We start from the raw sequence: 23,490 nt of genomic DNA on the forward strand, positions 1-23,490 counted from the left end.
TTAAGGAGGGAGTAGTAGATTGTGTGAAATACTGCTAATGTAAACTTGATAAACATCATTTCAGTGGAGTGGTGGGGATCAAAGTCCTCTTGGAGAAGGCTGACGAGAGAATGAGAGGTGGTAAGAAAGTAGAGTGAATGAATAAAACAATTCTTCCAAAGAATTTTGCTGTGAGGGGAGCAAAGAAAGGGGCTGGAAGCTGGATGGGAGCAAAGAAAGGGGCTGGAAGCTGGATGGGAACATAAGGTTATAAGAGGGTTTTTTAAAGATGGGTGATGTTAAGGCACAATGAGAATAATTTAGAAGAGAGGGAAGACGATGCAGAAGAGAAAGAGCATAATTTCAAGAGGGCAGGTCTTCAGAAGGCACAAGTGGATGACATTTTAAATGTGAATGGAGGGACTGGTCTTAAGTAAGAACAGGGACATTTCCTCCATAACAGAAGTGAAGGCAGAGTTTTCATCTGATTGCATCCGTTTTCTTTGAAAAGTATACAGCTAAGTTATGAACATACGTGTGGAAGGAGAACTGGAGATCTGAGGAAGAGATCATAGAGACATAGAAAAGAAATTTATTAAGGAAGTATAATAGAACTAACTAGCAGCATCTGATGACCATTTAAGAGTGCAGTCATGAATCTGAGGAAGGTCTAGTGAGCACAACTTTGTGATGTTTCTCCAGCAACCTTTAGCTGCTTGGGTACAGGCCTGGAATAATAAGCTAGTTGAGTTGGGAGTTGGGGTTTTGTCAGGCTACTGTGACAGACTAAAAGAAGGGAGATAAAAGAGTACCAAAATATGGCATATAGGCTGGAGAATGAAGTGATAACAAGAGGGAGGTGATGAATAGCAAAAAAGTAGAAGTCACAGGATTGGAAGTCTTAATGAGATCAAATAATTTTTGAAATAAGAATATGACGCTAGGTGGGCTGGAAGGAGAGGCAGGTTAGAGTAAGATACTTGAAATCAAGATTTCAAGAGTAGTACGGTTACTGATGATGATAAAGTCTAGGGAAGCGGTTCTCAAATTTTAGTGTACATCAGAACCACTTGGAATCAACACACAGAATGCTGAGCCCCACATCCAGAGTTTCTCATTAAGTAGGTCTGGAGTGGGGCCAAGAATGGCATTTCTAGCAAGTTCCCACATGATACTGATGGTCTGGGGACACACTTTGAGAACCACTGGTCTAAGAGGGTATGACTTCTGTCAGTGATCAAGATGGGGTAGAAGAAAAGACCTTTGGAATTAAGATCAGGAATTGAGAAACTAGGCTGTTGCTGGATCATTTATGAGGAGGCTGAAGTCCCTAAGAATGTTGATGGGAGTGACTGGAAGGTAAAAGACAGTTACAGAAAGAGATAATAGGTGGCAAAGTCTGATGTCATGTACTTCCAAAGGAGCTGGGATTTTTGTAGGATGAAAGGAGTCAAGCAGTTGGAAATAACAATGGGTAACAAGGAGAAAACCTATCCCATCTCCAGGTTCTGAAGTTTTAGGGTAGGGGAGGAAAACAGCTTATACTTAAAGAACAGTAGGACAACCCATACTGGGAGCCTTTCAGAGAAAAACTAGCCTTGACTAGAGACTAAAGGGACCTAACTACCAAATGCAGTGGGTAAACAATGGGTTTTACGTTAAAAAATAAGAAAGTATAAAAAATATTTTTGAGACCATTGGGGAAATGTGTATGTGGGCTCTACATTGGAATTACATGTGGAATTATTGTTAATATTCTTAAGTGCGTAATTGCTATGTAGGAAAATTTCCATATACTGAGGAGATTCTGAAGTGTTTTAGAATGAAGTGTCATGATACCTGCAATTTCAAATGGTTCCACTGAAAAAGAAAAGTGTGTGTGCGCGCACATGCACATGTGCACACATAATCTCCAAAGATAGCCTCCAACGAACCTTGCCTAGCGGTATTCTTATTCTTGTGTAGTGCCCCTCATAAGGAATCTGGGCAGATTCTGTGAGTGCCTTAACCAATAAAATGTGGTAGAATTGATTCTGTGCTAATTTTGAGCCTAAACATTAAGAAGGCCCGGCAGCTCCCCCTTTCGTGCTTTTGGGAGCCCTGAGCTATCATGTAACAAGCTTGGCTACCCTTCTGGAGAGACCACAGAGAGGGGGAGAGGCCTGGAGACTACAGGAAGAGATGAAAAGATGACGAGAAGTAGCGAGGGAGATGGGCAGTGAGGGGAAGGGAGGAACTGAGAGGATATCTAGCCATCCTAGCTGACTCTTCTAAGCAACACAACCAAGGTGCCACGGTGAGCCATCTTGGATGTTTCAACCTAGTCAAATCCTAGCCAACATGGAACAGGGGAACTACTAGCTAAAACCAGTCAATCCACAGAATTATGACAGATATTAAAATTACTGTTGTTTTAAGGCACTAATTTTGGGGTAACTGCTGCACAACTATACACACACACATACAGGAGGGTGGGGAGAGAGAAGGCAAATGTGACCAAATGTTAATTAATGAATCTAGGTGAAGGGTAGAAAGAGTCCATTAAGTTTTATTCTCCAACTTCTCCCTGGATTTGAAAATTTTCAAAATAAAAACCTTACAGAGGATTTGATCATATCTAATCACTCCTTAGAATTACTGCTAATTTTTAAAGTATGATAATGGGATTGAGGATACTTTTTTTTTAAAAAAAAGAGTTCTTATCTTTTAGAGTTACTGAAATCTTTACTGATGAAATGATCTAGTGTCTGAGATTCACTTCTAAATAATCCAGGGGATGGGTGGAGAAGGAAGCTGGGATACAGATGAAACAAGACTGGCTTTTGTTGCTATTATTGTCGATAATGGGTACAAGGGGGACGGTTATTATACTCATCTTTGCTCAATATTTTCCATAAGTAAAAAAAAAAAAAAGGAATTGCAGGAGAAGCAACGTCTTTAGGTTTCAGTTACAGTAAGAACGTAAATGAAATGGTGAGGTTAAAAAAGCAGAAAAGACAACAATGCCTTGCATCCAAGAGGGGAAGATGGTAGCTAAAGCACAGGGGATCTTATATAAGGATATAAAGTACTTACTAACAAGTTTGCTCTCCCCAGAGCTGCTACAGTTATAAACTATCTGTGATTATGAGTGATTTTGCTAACTTCAGTGTTCTCCATTGGCACAGATCATCTAGAACTAATTGTACATAAGAATAACTTCCTTTGCTAATTGTAGGGAGATGTAGGACGGAGCAAAGAACTGAAAGGAAGAGCTGAAAGGAGGAAATATATTGGCAAGGGACAGAAGCACTAATGTTAACCAATGATATCTAAGGGCAGTGACTACAAGTTTAATAACAGAAGGGGATTTCATAAGGATACTTGCATCAAGAGGGAAAAAAAGGAATGCCTATATACAAAAATCATCAGCTTTTGGTTTACAGTTAAATTGAGGATATACTAATTCTTATTTCCCTTGCACATAAAGTAATTCAAAGCTGAAGAGGCCCTAACCCCAAGAATACAGAAAATAATTTTGTGTTATACTACTGTTCTCTTCATCTCCAACACGCTAGGCTTCATGTACTGAAACATGTCAGCTACACAGATAGAGAGAGAGATAGATATAGATATTAGGGATATCAGGAGAAAAAAGTTAGAGTTGGTCACAGGAAGAGGTAGTAAAAATTTTCTACTAAAAATCTTAAAATAGCCATAGTGCAAGGCAAGGAGGCTCAGCTCTGTTCCCACTGATAACTTGAGAAATAACAAAATACGAAGAATAATCACCACAAAAATCATTTCTTATCTGTATAACAATTTACATTATACATATATACATCTAACACTCTACTCACAACCTTCTGACGTATGTCTGGTAGAGCCCCATAGAGAGAGAAGAAAACTGAGTATCCAAGAGGTTAAATTACCTATTTGGAAATTCATCGCTAGTAAATGGTATAGCTAAGACTAGAGGCCCAAGACCTGATCTCTTGGTTCAGTGGTCTTTCTACCATTAGGAAGTGATGAACCCAAAGGAGAATGGAGTAACTGAATTATTTATACACTAAAACTTGGTACAAGTTCAGATACAGAAAAATGAAGAAAGAATTATACAAATTCTGAGAGCAGTGATGAGAGAAAAGTGACCAAAAACTGATGCAAACATTTATTAAATACACGTAAGAATACTAACTTTTCTTTTGATGTACACCTAAAGGGATGGCATACTTTACCAACCAGTCTTTGAGTACTACTCACAATATTTACTTCTCATTTTTTAAACTGTTAAAAAAAAAAAAGCACGAAAAATATTATTAGCTCTGTTATACAGATCCATCTCACTTCCCATTCTCTAGAAGCCAATCTGTCACTCTAAGGCTTTGGTACACAGTTGTACCTTGTGTAACAGATGTTTATCTTCATTAAACCTACCCGGCTCTGTGATTGTTTTAGGCTTCTCAGTTTCCACAGGGTCTGGATTTTCAGGCATTTCTTGAATATCATCTTCTGCAAATCCAGTATCTGGGCTGCTGGTTGGTTTATCGTCATCTTCATGACTCAGAGATGGTGAAGATTCTCTCTTACTTATCTCTAAAACAGCTGCTAGAAGCTCTTCTTCGCTCATTCCGTCAAATCCGGAGTTTTCCAATTCGGACTTACCAGGCTCTATTCTGCATGATTTTGAATCCTGAAGAAGAGCGTTAGTTTTAGGGGAAACCAGAATGCCTACAAATATAGCAATCTTAGAGTTTAAAGTGAGAAGTTTATTTTATTTCTAAAAAGTTTCCTTTCTTTGATGTTTTGGTTATTTACTAATCAATAACCAATATATAAACTCACTAGCAAGCCTAATTTTCTATTAATAGTAACTACATAAGGATACATGTTTATTTTCTTGATTATAGTAAGTGTTAAGTATGCTCTTTGTACAAATTTGGAAAATATATAAAAATAATAAAATAAATTCCCCCAAAATCCTTCATTCAGAGATAATCACTATAATATTTTTGGCGTATTTTCTTCCAGATATGTTTGATCATACTGTAAATATTGTCACTACAACTAATATTCTTTTTAAAATGTTGGCAGGTCTTGCTCTTTGTTTTTTAATAAATGAGAAAAATAAAAACTACATCAAGATTATATAAATATTCAGAAGTTATTTTCTGAATAACTTTCTCTCATTTCTGGGAGAATTTCTGACTTTGTCATTTCTCATTCAAGGTGAGCAACCACAAACTACCTCTCGCTTTAAAGATGGGAAATAAGCCAGAAAAAAAAATAACTACAACAATAATTAGGTTATCTTGACAAAAGGGAAGTTTAAAATCAAACAGTCACATAAAATGATGTGAACTCTTAGAAAAGCTTATATCTTCCAAATATGAACTATCATTATATGTCAAGATAAAAGGTGATGTAGTTATGCCTTCACATCCATTATTTAAACTTCAGATTACCTGGTTGGACTGTTCATATAAAACCTTTACTACGATTCCCCCATATTAACAATTAGATCAAAATAAAGCAAATAATTATTTGAGGACCAATATGGAAAAGAAGCTCTGAAGGTTAACAGGAGAAAGCAATTTACGTAAAACTTTCATTTCTTAAAAGTCTCAAGCCTGGAAACAACCTAAGTGTCTATCGAGGGATGAACGGATAAGGAAGATACATACATACACACACACACACACACACAGGAATACTATTCGGCTATAAAAAAGAATGAAATCTTGCCACTGGCGACAACATGGATGGACCTTGAAGGCATTATGCTAAGTAAAATAAGTCAGGCAGAGAAAGACAAATACCGTATGATCTCACTTTTATGTAGAACTTAACAGACAAACAAACAAACAAAACCAAGCTCAGATACAGAGAACAGACTTGTGGTTGGCAGAGACAGGCATTGGGGGATGTGTGAAATGGGTAAGGGGGTCAAAAGGTACAAACTTCCAGTTATAAAATAACTAAGTCAGGGGGATGTAATATACAGCATGGTGACTATAGTTAACAATACAGTATTGTATATTTGAAAGTTGCCAACAGAGTAGATCTTAAAAGTCCTCCTCATAAGAAAAAAACGTTTTTTGTAACTATGTACAGTGGCAGATGTTAACTAGACTTATTGTGGTGATCATTTCATAATATACACAAATACTGAATCATTATGTTGTACACCTGAAACTAATATAATGTCATATGTCAATTATATCTCAAAGAAAAAGTCTCAATCCACTGTTAAACAGGCTGGTTTTGTAGCTACAAAAAGCACTCTTTAAAACTAGTATTTGAACAGATCCATTAAGTTTATGAGCTATCTTGTGTATTTATTAAGTTTGCTGATGCTTGTTAGGAAAGGCATCTGTTTGGACAGCGAGAGCTACACAAATCTTTGTCAGATACTTTGATGAGAAATTTCTTACTTTTTCCAGGTCTTCCTGCTGCTGTTCACTGCCTGGTATTTCACAAAGTCTCTGGCTAAGGGCCACGGAGCGTTTTAGCTCATCCTCACTGTCTGAATCAAGGCATAAAGCCAAGGAACTCTTGGATTTGAAGGTGAAATTCCTGTAATATAAGGAAAAAAACCCTATATAAGTCTGATAAATAAACATTTGTCCTAGTTATTCTTTTGATGTATAAATACCCAAATAAAACAAAAAGTTTTTCCATTATGGAAAATGATTTACTAGAGAAAACATGATAAATCAAAAGAGGTATATTTAAGCATTACCTTTGCCCCACTCCAAAAGAGCCATGCTTTGAAAATTAGACAACTCTTATGCTATTATATATCATCAGTAAACCAATCACTTTGTGCCTTTTTTCTTTTAATGATCAACCCCAAGAAGTTTGTTATTGTCTTTATAAAGCAAGTACTCTAGTGAATGCATGCAGACATAGCAATGAATAAATGTTTTTGACAACAGAGTGCATGAGGACCAATTTTTGATCTTTTGAATTATGATCTGTATACTTTAAAATTAACAGTAACATTCCACTTATCCAATTATATGTAGGTCAGACTTCTGGCAACCTCTACTTTCCAGAACACAGGGATTCAAAAGTAAGAAAAAAGGCTTCTGAGGAAGGCAGCAGCTTCAAAGCCCACGCACTTTACTCTTTAGACAGAGACCCTTCTTTCCCAGGAAACGGTGTATAAAATAATGTAGTAAGTTCATCAAGAAATGAGAGCTAAGAAACGAGAGAGAAAAACCACAAAAAGGGCAACAAAGAACTATAAAGTCATTTAATGTAAAGGGAAACTGTCTTGTAAGAATTAAGAGCCTCTGAGGGCATTATCATATTAAAACACAGTGCAATACCTAACACTCATAATGCTGATTCTAAGTCATTACAATACATTTAAATTATCTTCAGTATATTTTATTTAAGAATATGAGGAATTCTGTAAGGTTAAAGAGAATATAACCATCTAAAATGGTTAAAAATTTTTAAAGATTAATGCTTAAAAAGGCAAGCTTGAGTTATATAAAAATTCATTTATGTGGAATATCAAATATCGTTCTTCAATGATACCAGATAAGTAAGGTGTTACTGTGTTGTCTTCTATGTGAGCTGAAAATAAACTAAAGGAAAAAGTGGTGAAGGTCAAAGAGCACGAACTTTCTTTGATGGAGGTTAACATAAATTCATACGCTATACTAAAAAAAATGTAAAATGGAAATTGGAAAATGCAACTAATCTAAATGTGAAAACTGTAAATAAACATATAGAATGATGGCACCAAGAAATAAGAGGCCACAATGGAAATCAGGAGGATTGCGCAGCAATGTAGATCAAAGAAAAGAGGCAACTGGTCAGTGATAAGCCCAAACACAGTCTGTGGCTGAGAGCAGCCAGGATATCACTGCACTCCAGCCTGAACACTTGAACAGCCTCCCATGACGTGTTCAAAAGGGTTTTTAGTATAACTTAGAAATAGCCAATTAGCCATCTTAATTCCTCATTTCTGATTTCATGCTCACCAAGCAAAACTGAAGATATTAATTTGTTTATTCATGTAAATATTTTGCTGAAGGAGGGTGACACCTGGCTACTAATGTACCAGGGTCAAACGTGACAAAGGACACTGTAGAAGAACCAATGGTATTCTGGTTCATTGCTGAGCCTCTTTTAAGTTTGATCGGCATGACAGGTCTTCTAGGGCCTAATCATCCTTTTACTGACCAACTCTCAAATTCTCATACCAGTAGACCCTGGAGAACAGATGACCATGCCAAGTATAATGATGCCCAATGAAACCATCTCTTTCTTGAAACTATAGTGATTTGGTACATAAAGAGTGCATTCCATTAATAGTTACTATATTCACAGAAGGCAGCTTGCCTGTAGTAATGAAAAATATTCATCTTGTAAATGCATCACTTGCTCACTTTTTAAGCAGCCAAGTGGTATTGCTCATTTGTATCTTGAGAACGGGCAAGAGTATTCATATCGGTACCATTTCAGATTTCTAGTCATGTTAGTCATCTGGTTTTAATTGCACTGAAAAATAATTAACAGGAGGAAAAGAAAATAGCAGTTCCCAAATGTCATTTTATGGTTATATAAGCCCCCCAAAAGCCCTTAAACAACACGTGTCTCTTTGCTAAAAGTACTTTGGGACATCAAATTTTTAGAAAAACTAATTTTAATAAGACAAACGACAACAAAGTCATTTAGAATTGCCTAATTAGGAACTGTGGTTCTAGTTAAATCATGGAGGAGGTATATTAAAAAAAAGTATTTGCTTCACTTCTTGGACAAACTTTTGGTCTTAAGCAAAATACATAAAACATTTGCAGAATAGCTACATTCCAGTGTGTGTTCCTGTCCCCTTTCAAAATAACTTCAGTTCAGTGGCTAAGACAAGAAGTCCCAGACTGGCTAGCAACAGGTGAAAAGATATTTTGGGATCTCCATGCACATTTTTGAGGAAGCCCTTTATACCAATAGGGTTATTTTATCCCTTCAATCCTTAAAATCCATTGTCATCAGTCAATTTCTAGAGTTGTGGAATGAAAACATTACATATTAACAGATGATTTAAGAAGTTTTACAACAAAATTTTGAGAGGATCATCTGAACTTGCTTCACTGTTAAAAACTTGTTACACACTTGATTATAATTTAAAGCAGATTCAGGAAAATTCCAAAGTATAGTAATACAGAGCAGTCATCATGCAAAAAGAGAAACAATAAAGAAAAGGGGAGAGGATAATCATGGAAATTAGGGTAAGCCAAATTCTTAAAAATACAAATTTTGGGTATACAAGAAACATAACTCACTTTGAAGGTGTAGAAGGGCTGGTGATGCAGGAATTCACCATTTGAGAGGCTTTCAATGGTCTAGAACTATCAGAAAATTAGAAAATATATAATGTATACAATTACATTATTAAAAAGATATATTTAACTTATAAAATGAATTATTCTGTACTATAGTCCCTTATATAGCCTCTTGAAAAGTAAACAGTTATAATACTTTTATTAGCAATAGAGGCCAAAAGAGAAAACAAAATACCATCTCTAGGCTCTCTCTCACCTAATGATCTGAATAAACAGCACTGGAAATGAAGTCAAATGTAATACGTTTGAAAAGAATAACTTGGGAAAAATTATCTTGTCTCAGTTCTTTACTTTCAAGCAATAAAATAACAATAGCTCTCATTTATTGAGGACTTAATAGATGTCAGGCACTGTAGTAAGAACTTACGTGTTATTACCTCATTTAATGTTCACAAACACCCTATTATTTTCCCGAGAGACAAGTCAAATATTTGCCCAAAGTTTTAAAGCTTAACTGTAGCATCAGAGCCTGGTTTCAGGCCTGTGATCATGAAGAGGCTACACTGACGGTACTACTGTAGTGCCAGGAAGAGTAAGAGCTCTACCAGCAGAAGGCAGTTTGCATCAAGCAAAAACATCTCTGCCAAAGGAAGGTCATAAGAGAAAACCTAGAGCCACTGACTCTCTGGGTACACGTCTTTATTAGCAGATCCACTGAGGCCTTTAGTGTAAACTTATATGATGTAGTAGACATTTCAATTATTAATCCAAGGTAAAACACACTTTAAAAAACTGCATCAGTTCATGTTAGCAAATGTTCGTTCACTTTCTGAATGTTTATCATTCCACTTTAGCCAAGAGATCTGGCTCTTCCAGTAACTTACTGTATGACCTTAAGAAAATTATCTCATCTCCTTGGATCTCTTCTACAAAATTAATAATTTACACAGTATCTCTAAAATCCCTTTCAATTCTAAAGTTCTAGAACTTCATGATTCTACCAAACTAGTGTTCGAGTATAAAAAAAGAACTGCAATATATGGCTCCAAAGCAATGGAAGTACGCAGAAGAAAGTGCAACATTCGGAGAAGCCCTGAAGTCTTCCCAGCATACATGATGGAGCAAAATCAAAGGTAAAGGTTACTTCTTTTCTCTTGAAAAATTCTAGGAGCCACTGAAGTTCTTCACTTACATTCGCGACAACACATTAATGAAGACACAATCTATTTTTGGGCCCCAGCATAACATTTAGTATACTGTTTCTCAAATTTGCATATCTCGAAGAGTCAGCAAAGGCATTTGTTAAAATATTGATTCCCAAGCCCTACCTCAGATCTACTGAAACACAACTTCTAGGGAATGAACACAGGAATTGGTATTTTTAGTGCTGAGGTGACTTTCATGTTCACCCAAATTTGGTTTCTATTTCCAAAATGTATCCAACTGTCTTCTAGTGATCTAAAAGAGTAAGAGCACTCCCTACAAAGGGAACTTACTAAAAAAGGCAATTAACGTGCTTGGAAGAATCTTGTTTAAGCATTTAATTCAATTACTTCAATCAGGCAGTAATTTAACACAAAATCGAAAATAAAGCAAAATTAAAATCTCCTTCTTGGTCTGATTTTACCTGCAAGTCATGTTATCTAGTTCAGTCATTCTTTTGATCAGACACTACGGCCTTTCTACTTCAGTAAGGAAGGCAGAGAAACTCTCTCTCAAGGACTCACACTGCTGTGTGTGCACTCCAACCAAGGGTGAAGGGCGCTTTTGTACTTTCAGTGCAATGAGAGGACAGGGTCAGGTATCTCGGAATGACGACTTGCTGCCCAATCTTGTTGTTAAGTGACAGAGCGACATTGAAGCTGTATCGTTTCAAATGAAGAATGAGGATCCTGAAAAACAGGAGGTGAAGACATTACTAGTTCATACAAGTAGATGTGACTCTCTCATAGGTGAAAAGAGATCACTGTTAACTAATCATGTTAGACAGTTTTTGATTTAAAGAACACATTTGGCCAAATTAAAGATCCTTCAAAGAACATTGACTGAATACCTGCCTTGTGCTAGGCACTGTGGAAGGTACTAAGAATACAAATAAAAATAAAACATGGGCATTGGCTGGATTAATGAGGTTTGGGTAAAATATATTCCTAGAAAAAAAACTGCACCAAATAAAACACATCATACAATAGCACTAAATTTTTAAATGCTTGTATTGATATTGGGCTAAATCCTTAAATTATTTACCTCAATGTTACACAGTTTAAAAAAATATAGGGGCTATATAACCATTAGTGCTAATTTAATTGAAGTGTTAAACATGCCTTATCTTTGATGGTGAACATTAATTTTTTCAAGATGATTTTTGACAAGAACTATTTTTATTTCAGTAGCACTTTCTCTGGAGAAAGCTAAGAGAGAAACAAAAATTTTCTCCACTCAGAAAAAAGTTCTACAAAATTTACATGCCAAATCTGGTTTGTGGGTCTGGAAAGGCTTTTAGCTGTATAAAAACACTTCTTTTTAGTTACTATTGTGGTAACCTTTTCACCTTTGATACAGAACATAATCTCTGCCAGATGGACTAAATATATTTCACAGCCCACAAGAACACTTTAAAAACTGAATTTCAGATATAAGAACAAAGCTCAATTCTAGGCAGAAATAATGTCTGATTTATGGAAAACTGTTTCCTTTCTTACCGTATATACCTTTATCAAAGAAGCCACAAACTCAAAAATTTGTAAACTGAAGTTATCCACTGTATTTCTCCTTAAAAACTATGCTATACTACCTAAAGCAATCTACAGATTCAATCCAATCCCTATCAGAATCCCAATGACATTCTTCAAGGAAATAGAACAAAGAATCCTAAAATTCATATGGGGCAACCAAAGACTCCGAATTGCTAAAGCAATACTGAGAAAAAAGAACAAAGCTGGAGGCATCACAATCCCTGACTTCAAAATGTACTACAAAGCCATAGTTATCAAAACAGCATGGTGCTAGTACAAAAACAGGCACACAGATCAACGGAACAGAACTGAAAGCCAGAAATAAAACCGCACATCTACGGACAGCTAATCTTTGACAAAGGTGCCACTACTGGGTATCTATCCAAAAAACTTGAAATCAGGGGGCTGGCCCCCTGGCTGAGTGGTTAAGTTCGCGCACTCCGCTGCAGGCAGCCCAGTGTTTCGTTGGTTCGAATCCTGGGCGCGGACATGGCACTGCTCATCAAACCAGGCTGAGGCAGCGTCCCACATACCACAACTAGAAGGACTCACAACGAAGAATATACAACTATGTACCGGGGGACTTTGGGGAGAAAAAGGAAAAAATAAAATCTTTAAAAAAAAACCCAAAAACTTGAAATCAACAATCCAAAGTAACATATGCACCCCTATGTTCATTGCAGCACTATTCACAATAGCCAAGACATTGAAACAATCCAAGTGCCCACTGACTGATGACTGGATAAAGAAGATGTGGTATACATATACAATGGAATACTACTCAGCCAGAAAAAAACCATCCCATTTGCAACAATATGGATGGACCTAGAGGGAATTATGCTAAGTGAAATAAGCCAGACTGAGAAAGACAAACACCACATGATTTCACTCATATGTGGAATACAAACAAACGCATGGACAAAGAAAACAGTTCAGTGGTTACCAGGGGTAGGGGGGTAGGGGGTGAGCACAGGGGATGAAGGGGAGCACTCACGTGGTGAGACAAGAAATAATGTGCAACTGAAATTTCACAATGAGGTAAACTATTATGAACTCAATAAAAAAAAACACCAATAGGAAAGAACAAATCTCTTAAATAAAAATACAGACTATGATCAACATAATGCTGCTATGACTTAGAAAGTCATTTCTTTAAAAGAAATTCATTTTCTAGGAAGGCACAGATAATGGAACGTAAAAGAACTAGTCTCTAGGGGCTGGGTTCCAGAAACTCTGCACTTACTCATAGAAAACTGAAGCTAATAAAAGAAAGAAAAGCACTCTGTAGGCAAAGTACCATATAAATACTTAATGTTAATAATAGCCTTGTTTGTGGTTGAGATTTATTCTTGGAAAGAACTAAAAGCTGTTCTATAATGACATCATAATTTTTCTAACTAGTTTGGTTTTATGTTTGTTTTTATAGAACTAATATAAGTTAATTTCATTCCTAATTCAGAATACTTATGATTACAGGAAATTCACCAACTTATAAGATCCTCTGAATAAAGGAACACACAAATTGTAGAAAATTACTCTTCCTGTTTTATTTTCATGCACATGTGTATGTGTGTGTAGCAGATTTTTACTGAAGGTTTGGAATGAGACTACAGCACAACATAGGACAACAAACTACAACTGAATGTTAAACATTACTGAATTAAAAATCTACTAGCTAAGTCCCTATCATTATTCCAAAGTCTCTCCAGCCGCACTCTCTTGTTGCCGTCTTCTTGGGACTCTGGAGTTCCTTCTCCTCGTTAGCATTCCAAATCCTTTTCCTTTCTTATGCAAGAGCATTCTAGCTTTCCATCCTCTATCCTTTTCATATCTCAGCTTTGCTGACCTTCTTTATCAGTCCATTCTGGTAAGCCTCACTTATTCAGTAATATTTTAAGTACTTTAAAGAAGAAAAACTGAAGAGCAATTAAGTTACCTGGGTAGCCTGTTAAATTTGTGCCTGACAAGAGCACACTTCCCACCACACTTCTCACAGGAATACTCAAGTTCTTCTGCCTGTAAAAAGACAAGAGGGAAAAATAAAGAAGCATGAAGTTGAATCAGCATTAGCCCATTAAATGCTAGTAATCCTCTCTAGTCATACCAGTTCAGTGGAATGACAACTCCGACCAGATTAAGTTTTGTGTCTAGAGTCATAAGCCTTACTAAATTAAGACCTAATCCTCAAATATAGTTATCTTATAATATCATGCCCTATTTCAGAATTCCTAATTCCTTTTTTACCAAGGAAATCTCTCAATTTATCATAGTAACTAGACTCTACAGTAGCAGATTCTCAACCTTTTCCCCCGTGGATACCCAAGAACTACTGCCAAGAGAATATCCAGATTTTAACATTTCGCCATAGCAGAGATAAGATCACCTTCAGGTTAGGCGGAGTTCCTGGTCTGTTAGGTGTAACTCTACCCCTTTCTTATAAGGGAACTCAATCTTCTGGTGACAGCCCACTAAGAACAACTGCTCTAAAAGGACCAAAGTTTGGGGTGGATATCATTACCTAGAGAAAACTGAAACAAGAAGTCCTTAAAAAAAGGAGGTAAAGATACATAGGAAAAGTTTCAAATTCTACAGCAATAACAGGAATAGTAAGGAATGATTAAAACAAAAAGAAAAGCAGAGTACTTATCTTTGGGTGGAGCTGAACCTTCATCATTTAAAGAATGGAACTTTTCTTTTAACCTTAGGAAGACAACCCTGCCCATTTGCTACAACAAAGCAAGAACCACTATTACAGAGACAAAGGGGGATCCTGGAGAATTTCCATCAGTTATAAGGGCTGCTACACAACAAATCCAATTATGCCCCAGAAACTTTCTATCTGTAAGAGTATATCAGACACAAATGTTCATCTACAGCTTTGGATAAACGTGACTCGTTGTTTCTAACAGAGTACACACAACCTAAGGAAAAGCAGAGTACTTTTCGTTCCTCAGATCTTAGTAGACCAACTTATGTAGTGTCTCCAATTTTAATTCACATTACCAAATTTTACCATATGTCACTTCATATGCTTCAAATTAATATCTGTTTACAAATAACTGTTAAGATTGTCTAAAACACTTGCTATTGAGCTAAATACATAATCTACTTAATCAATTTTCTTCTTCAATAAGTTAACAATTAGATTTATCAGGCTTTTAAAAATAAATATTTATAAATATTTCTCCCTTGTTTTCCCTGCAAATTTTATTGAAACTGAACCTTAAAGAAACCAACTTCAAATTATTTATGATATATAAAATTTAGTTATGTGAAAATACCAAAAGATATTACCTACCCTAAAGAAAAGATCAAGAGAATCTTGAATTGAACGAGGAGGGAGTGGCTTTTTCCTTCGAGGAAGGTCAATGGAGAGGTCATTAAACTGCTCTCTTTTGGGAATAATCTCTCCACATCTGTACAAAATAAGACAAACGTTAGCATTTAGAAGCATAACTGTGCAATACAAAATAAATACAAATATACTTCAGAAAGACTGTTCCCCCACAGAACTTATCACGTACTGACAGACTATGACTAAGCATAAGAAATATACATTTAAGACTTTTCTCGTGCTTAATTTTTTTTTTAAGATTGTCACCTGAGCTAACATCTGTTGCCAATTTTCTTTTCTTTTTTTTAATTTCTTCTTCTCCCCAAAACCCCCAGTACATAGTTGTATATTCCAGGTGTATGTCCTTCTGGTTGTGGCATGTGGGACGCCGCCTCAGCATGGCTTGACGAGCGATGCCATGTCCGCACCCAGGATTGGAACTGGCAAAACCCTGGGCTGCCGAAGCGGAACGCGTGAACTTAATCACTCGGCCACGGGGCCGGCCCCTCTCATGCTTACTTTAATCCATATTAAATCAACAGAGGTAAAAATCTCAATTGCAAGTGTTTACTTTCTTAAAATGCTAAATTTTAAGATTATATTTTCAAAAAAACCCCCAAAACTTCAAAAAACTGAATCAAAGTTAGACAGCTTGATGAATTATCAGTTAACACACCATTTAATCACCACTCAAATCAAACTCCCTGGAAGCCTCCTCATATGCTCCTTCCCAATCACTGTCCCTTCCTTTCTCCCAAAAGGTAACCATTATCTTGACTTCCAACACAATAGTTGAGCTTTGACTGTTTTTGAAGCTCACATAAATGGAACCACATAGTATGTTTTCTTTTAACTAGCCTCTTTTGTTCAATGATTCTAAGACTTGACCACACTTGCTGCATATGGAGTTTCCATTCACATATGCCCATTTTCACTGCTGTCTAGTATTCATCTGTTTGAGCATGCCACAACTGTTCTGTATTACTACGGATGGACATTTGGACTGTTTCCAGTTTTTGACTATATGAACAATGCTGCTTTGAAAATCGTATCTCTTCTTGGCAAACTACGTAGGCACTTTTGTCAGATAGCAGAATTGTTTGGTCATTGAATATATTTTTATAAAATTTTAAAAAATAGGCACAGAGATCAAAAGATCATATTCGATTTACTTGGAAGCAAACTGATTTCTTTTAAATAGTTTTAGTTGACTATTTTTCATTTTGTCTGCATATCAGAATTTTTAGTAGTATTCAATTTCCTGCCCCAGTTCTCTATTGCCATAAGTTGAAGACTAGGGACCATAAGAATATATTTGTTCTTCATTCCACAAATACTTAATGAGCACCTCTCTAATAGGCAGAATTCTAAGATGACCTGTGCCCTTGTATAATTCCATCCCCTTTCAGTGTGGGAAGAACTTGTTACTATGATGAGCTATCACTCCCACGATGATGCTACTTTACATATAATTAATGTTACTAATCTTAACACTGAGTTAATAGAAAAGAAGATTAGCTAGGTGGGTCAGGCCTAATCACAAGAACTCTTTAAATCTGTGTCTAGAGGTCTCAAACAGAAGTAGTCTGAGATTAGAAGTCAGAAAGATGTCCTGTTAGCCTAGAGAAAGCAAATAGCACAGTTGTGAACTGCCTATGGACGTCACACGGCAAGAAACTATAGGCAGCCTTTAGGAAATGAGTGGTCCCAGCCAACAGGTAGCAAGAAAATGGGGACCCCAGTCTACAATGGTAAGGAACTAAATTTTTCCCATAGCCTTAATGAGCTTAGAAGGGGACCCTGGACACCAGATGAGAGCACAGCCAGACAACACCTTGATTTCAGCCTTTTGATAGCCTAAGCAGGGAACTCGGCCATGCCCTGCCCTAGACTTCTAACCTATTATAGAACTGTGAGTTAATAAGTTAACAAGTGGATGAGTGAGTTAATAAGTGGATGCTGTTTTAAGCTGTTAAGTTTGGGGCAATTTGTTACACATCACTGAATATGCCTACTATATGCCAGAACTGTTCTAGGCACTGGGGTTGTAGCAGTGAACAAACCAGGACAAAAATACCTCCCCTCACACTTCATTATACTGGAGAGAGACAATAAAAAAATACATATATAAGTAAAATATATAGTATGTTAGATAATGGCAACTGCTAAGAAAGAAAAACAAAGTAGAGAAGAGGGAAGTGAAAAAATCAGAGTAGATGGTTAGAATTTTAGACAGGGTAGCAAGAAAATGCCTCATGGAGCAAATGGCTTTTACATAAAGCTAAGGAGGAGTAAGGGCACTTAGTTATGTGATGATATGGGGGAAAGAGAATTTGAGATGGAGGAAACAGTAAGTGAAAAGGCCCTGAGGTATCAGGAATCCTGGTATTTTCAAGAAAAAGTAAGGAAGCTAGTTTCAATGGAACAGAATGAGCAAGGGGAAAGAGTGGCAGGAGATGAAGTCAGAGTTAATTGGGGAAAAGGGTTGCTGAAAGGCAGATCATATGGGGTTCTAGAGATCAGGGTAAGGATTTCAGCTTTTATTTTAAGGCTTATCAGCAGAGAGCTGACATGAACTAACTTCCATTTTAAATGGACCACATTGTCTAATGTGTTTAAAATAGACTAGAGAGAGACAACGGCAGAAACACAGAGACACAGTTTAGAAGGTATTCCAATAATCTAGGCAAGAGATGATAGTGGCCCGAACCAGAGTGGTGACCATGGAGGTGGTAGAAGCAGGTCAGATTCTGGATATATCTTGAAGAAGGGCTGAAAGGATTTGCTGACATATGAGATGTAGGGGTGTAAGAGAAAGAGAAAAGTTAAGAAATACACAACGTTTTTAGACTGATAAACTCTAAGTGTGGAGCAGACATCACCAAAATAGGGAAGACTGCAGAAGGAGGTTTTATGGGGAATATTAAGTATTTAGTTTTAGATAGTTTATGTTCTTGGAATGGAGAATTCATAAGAATTCTTTATATTTGAGAATATATTATTAATATATTGAAATACCTTGTAATAACTGAAAATCAGTCAATTTAAACTATAATAGTTTAAAAAAATAAGTGCATTTGGCAAACTAGCCAAACTAACCTACAGCCAGATGTGACAGAAGCTAAACATGGAAAATTACAATTAGAGGGATAAGTTATATGGAATCTTCCTTCAGCCAGAAACTGCTTCATGTTTAAAGAACTGCCTTAAAGAAAATTATTAATAGAGTAACTAAGGCAAGACTTTCGAGGAGGAAAGTTGTACTGCTGCTGCTGTGGCCCCATAGAACCTTGCTGCCTCCCACACTTGCCAAACTCTTGGGCCACTGTTCAGCCTGGCTGCCAGGTGCGCCTACCCCCCATGAGCCATGTCACTTCATGTACTGGTGTGCACACCTCAAACACCAAGTATCTGGGCCCTGCACAACTGGAGCGCCTGACTCACACTGCTGGCACAGTGCAGTAGCCACGACTTCAACGTGGTGTTCTTTCTTCCTGTGCTGCCCGTGGCCATTTCTACCAGCGGCAACTGAAACTTTCCTATCAAAAGAAATTTGGTTGGCACTCTCACAACTAAATGAAATAACAACAATCAAAAACGTTGCTTCTGGGCCAGCCCTGGTGGCCTAGGTTCAGATCCTGGGTGCAGACCTACACCACTCATCTTTCAGTGGCCATGCTGTGACAGTGACCCACATTAAAAAAAAAAAGAAAGTCGGCAACAGATGTTAGCTCACGGTGAATTTTCCTCAGCAAAATAAACAACTAAATGAAAAAAAACTTTGCTTCTCTGACTTGCACAAATTTTGTCTGGAAAGTGCATCAGAAGAAAGGGAAAGATGACTGTCTATCCTATTATTATTATTATTTTTTTAAAGATTTTATTTTTCCTTTTTCTCCCAAACGCCCCTGGTACATAGTTGTACATTGTAGTTGCAGGTCCTTCTAGTTGTGGCACGCGGGACGCCGCCTCAGCATGGCCTGATGAGCGGTGCCATGTCTGCGCCCAGGATCCAAACCAGTGAATCCCTGGGCCGCCGAAGCGGAGCGTGCAAACGTAGCCACTCGGCCACAGCCGGCCCGTCTGTGCTATTATTAACTGCTGGTGGAGTCTCCAGCTTCTACAAGGAGATGAACTGCATTTGTAAGACTCAGACTTTTTCTTTAAAAATCATGTATCCACTGGAGGAAAAAAAGACTGAAGAAATCCTGAAGGTAAGAAATGTCACACTAATGATGCAAAAGTACTGTCTTTATAGCATCCACACGAACGTTCAAAATTCTAGTCAAAAATACTAGAATGTTACAGCTGGAAGAGACCTCAGTGAATACTATCATTTTGAGCAGCCTAAGAAAAATAGATAAATATGGAAGACAGAGAATGGAGAGCCAATACATGGTATTGAGTTTATCTAAAGAAAATTCCAGGATCAGCCCTGATGGCCTAGTGGTTAAAGTTTAGGGTGCTCCACTGCAGCAGCCTGGGTTCAGTTCCCAGGCATGGAACCATGCCATTTGTCTGTCTTTAGCCATGCTGTGGCGGCAGTTCACACAGAAGAACTATCAGGACCTACAACTAGAATATACAACCACGTACTTGAACTCTGGATAGGGGGGAAAAAAAGGAAAATTCCAGAATAAATGGAAGAGAAGCAGAGTTTAAAGAATAGCTTTCTTGAGCAGAAGAAAACCCCAAATCTTCACATGAAAAAGCCCCATCATGTTAAAGGCAAAATTAACAAAAAGTGTCAATACCTAGATGTAAACTAGTGAAATTGTGAATTTCAAAAATAAAACATACCACAGATTTTCAGGAAGAAAAAGATTACCCACAAAATCAAGTTTCTCCCAAGTGTCACAGAGTAACAGGATATAATGGGACAGTATCTATAATATGTTGAAGGGGAAAGGCTGTTTGTGACTCAGTAATTCTGTCATGTGTGAAAGCCACAGAAATAATTCCCACTTATACAGGCGCTCTGAAGAATTCCACTCTCTCTGAAAAAATGTAATCAGAGATGTACTATCGATAACTAGAAGATTAATCAAAATAGAAGCTTTTGATGTGAAGTGCGTGATACAGAAGTCCTAATAATAAGCAGGGAAATTACTTAAATGTAGAAAATATCTGAATAATTAATGTAAACATGGTTAAGGAGCTTTGTAAAAATTAAAAATAAATCAAATTTTGATCTATTTTGAAAAAAACCTGTTTTTAATAAAAACAATTTCGTTCAACAAAATAACAGGAGGGAGACTTTTCAGGGAAAAAGAAAAGAACAATGAGTATTCCCAAAGAACTCAATATTCCACACAATGATTAAACACACACACACACACAACAGTAGAACAAAATTAACTGTTGAGTCAGCATTAAAGCATATGACAAAATATTTAAGTTCTCCTTGCTTCTCACCCCACCAAGCATTTTTATAGACGATAAAGACATAGAAAAAAGATGTCTGTGTTTATGTTTCTCCCTGAGATAGGAAGGAAAATGAGATAAGAATCAAAATCTTCCAAAACAGTTTTAATCACTTGCCAAAAAGAATTAAAAGGGAAAAGACTTTCTTAAAGACTACTTACGCTTTACAGATGATGGAGTGCTGAACCTCAAACTCCAAATTAGTAATGACAGGGCAAGTGTATACTCTAGTGGCTGAAACATCTGGCAAATTTTCTTCTCCAGGAACAGGTTCAGCCTTCCAAGTTTTATTTAATTTTTCCATATCCTCTTTCAGCTGGTCTAAGCACTGACTTAAAAATTCATGAGCATCCTAAAAAGGCATAATATCCTTAATCAGATCAAAATAAACACTTCTTGTCACAGTAATAGCTTATTAACATTGTGATTTATACAACTAAAGCAATTGGAAGTCAACAACACGTGAAAAGGGTCAGATTTACTCCAATGATTCTGGGATATATACTTTGCGAATAAAAACAAATGATAGATTTTATATTCTTAATTATCAGTTGCATTAGCATAAATGAATAAAAGAATCAGTCCTTACTTTGTTTTAAAAAAAAGTTAATTTTTCTAAAATACCCTTTGTAGCTAAAACAGCCCAAGTTCCTACACTGGCAAACCACATCTATATTACTAAAATATGATAAAACACACAGAAGAGCCATATTGAACCTTACCAGAAGTGCTCAAGTTTTTCAACCTGTGATGAACACACATACACAAATCGCATTTTGAAATAAAAATCAGTAACACACCAAAACCATTTCAATTTCTCCTATCTCTAAAGTGTTTAAAAACAATTAGTACTCACATTCTGCATATAACCAGAGAATCGTTCTGCTGTAGCTGAAATGGCATTTTTAACCTTCTTGAGTAAATCTTTTTTGGTCTCTGAATTACAGATATCTTTTTTAACAAGCAAGTGTGCAAAGCGTCTGGTAAAACAAAAGGGACAATTTAGCATGTTTTACAAAACACTGCATGGCATACTTTAAAGACTGCTAACAATGGCACATAAAATTTTAAGTGTCTAAAATGCCATTCTATAATTAATAAAGTGGAAGTTTACTCAATAAGTCCATAACAATTACCTGATAAGCGCATTGAGTGGAATTTTCTTCCATGGAATACCTTGCTTAAGCAAGTCATTTGCAAATGATTGGAGTGAAAATAGAGACTGTAAAATAGCATTCATATAGCAGGTATTTCCCAAATTGGAGAAGCTGTAAATGAAAGAAAGAGTACTTTTGAAGACAACAGTAGGTCCTGCAGTTTGTTCACCAGAGGAGAGGTTCTCCACTATAGCATGCACCAGAATCACCTGGAGGGCTCCTTAAAATATATATTGCTGGGCCCCAACTCCAGAGTTTCTGATTCAGTGGTCTGGACAGAGAAGTAGAAAAAAATGTGCATTTCTAACAGGATCCCAGTTGACCCTGATGCTGCTGGTCTGGGGACCACACTTTGAGAACCACTGCATTATAACATAACAACTTAGTTTAATCTCAAGGAAAATTACACATTCCAAAGGAATGCTAAGAAGGACTGGGGACTTATCCAAAGAGCTATTTGTTCTTATATATAATTTTAATTTTTTCATTGAGCTATAATTTACTCATTTCTCTTAAGTACATGCCCAGAGGTAGAAATGCTGGGTCATAGAATATATAGATATAGATATAGATATAGATATGTTTAGCTTTAATGGGCATTGCCAAACATTTTTCCAAAGTATATATTTTTAAAAAATTTTTATTTGAAAATATTATCAAACTTTCAGAAAAGTTGCACAAGAATAATATTCCTCACCCAGATTCACCAATTGCTAACCTTTTGCACTATGTGCTTTATCATTTAATACCTCTCTTTCTCTATTTTTCCTGAACCATTTGAGATAAGCTGCATAGAGTATATCCCTTTAGCTCTAAATACTTCAGGGTGTATTTCATAAGAACAAGAACACTCTCTTATAACCAGAGTAGAGTTACCAGCAGTATAAAATTTAATGATAATACTATTATCTAATATGTTTTCTTTAATCCAATTTTGTTAATTGACCCAATAATGTTCTTTATAGTGTTTTTCCTCCTTAAATACAAGATTCAGTTCAGGATAATATAATCCATTTGGTTTTCATATCTCTTTAGTTTTCTTTAATCTGGAATTGTTCAGCTTTCTCTTTTATGACATTGACCATGTCTGAAGAAGAGACTCCCTCCACCACAGGTTTTTAATGGAATGTTCCTCATGTCGTGTTTGCTAATTCCTCATGATGAGATTCAGCCCAGGCTGGAAGAGCACATGGTGATCCTGTGTCCTTTCAAGGGCATACAGAGGCACATGAGATTCCTGTGCTGCTCAGTGGTGATGTCAATTTTGAACACTCCTCAGAACTTCCATTTCAGACTATGAGAAAGTATCAGCATCTGGAATTACCCTACCATCATAAACAATGAAAAAAACTGGACAAAATACTGGACAACAGGCAGCACAGGATTGTGATCCCTAAGAGAAGGGAAACAAACAGCATGAGACCCACTATCATGCAAGGTTTCAGCTTGAAGGCAATTTGTGAACTGCAGTCCAGGGAGGAATACCCAAACAGAGCCCAGAAATCTTGCTGAGGTGAGTTGAAAGAAACTGGAGTTTGAGAGGCTGAGGTTGCTAAGATTTCTGGGACAAAGTACCCAAGGGG

General features: G+C 36.7%; 1 protein-coding gene across 7 annotated transcripts in view; it reads right to left on the reverse strand.

Annotated features, from left to right (window-relative positions):
- USP37 (ubiquitin specific peptidase 37) overlaps nucleotides 1-23,490 on the reverse strand; it is a 96,635-nt gene that overhangs the window by 24,086 nt on the left and 49,059 nt on the right. For all 7 annotated transcript variants that reach the window (XM_070618274.1, XM_070618275.1, XM_070618269.1 and 4 more), the window contains 9 exons: nucleotides 21,887-22,018; nucleotides 21,607-21,730; nucleotides 20,912-21,102; nucleotides 15,291-15,408; nucleotides 13,929-14,008; nucleotides 10,985-11,149; nucleotides 9,258-9,323; nucleotides 6,393-6,534; nucleotides 4,396-4,651 (listed from right to left, as the gene is read on the reverse strand). In XM_070618274.1, coding sequence (XP_070474375.1) covers nucleotides 4,396-4,651; nucleotides 6,393-6,534; nucleotides 9,258-9,323; nucleotides 10,985-11,149; nucleotides 13,929-14,008; nucleotides 15,291-15,408; nucleotides 20,912-21,102; nucleotides 21,607-21,730; nucleotides 21,887-22,018 — 1,274 coding nt within the window. The remainder of the gene's footprint in view (nucleotides 1-4,395; nucleotides 4,652-6,392; nucleotides 6,535-9,257; nucleotides 9,324-10,984; nucleotides 11,150-13,928; nucleotides 14,009-15,290; nucleotides 15,409-20,911; nucleotides 21,103-21,606; nucleotides 21,731-21,886; nucleotides 22,019-23,490) is intronic.

This window comes from Equus przewalskii, chromosome 5 (genome assembly GCF_037783145.1).
Source record: "Equus przewalskii isolate Varuska chromosome 5, EquPr2, whole genome shotgun sequence".
Taxonomy (NCBI): Eukaryota; Metazoa; Chordata; class Mammalia; order Perissodactyla; family Equidae; genus Equus; species Equus przewalskii.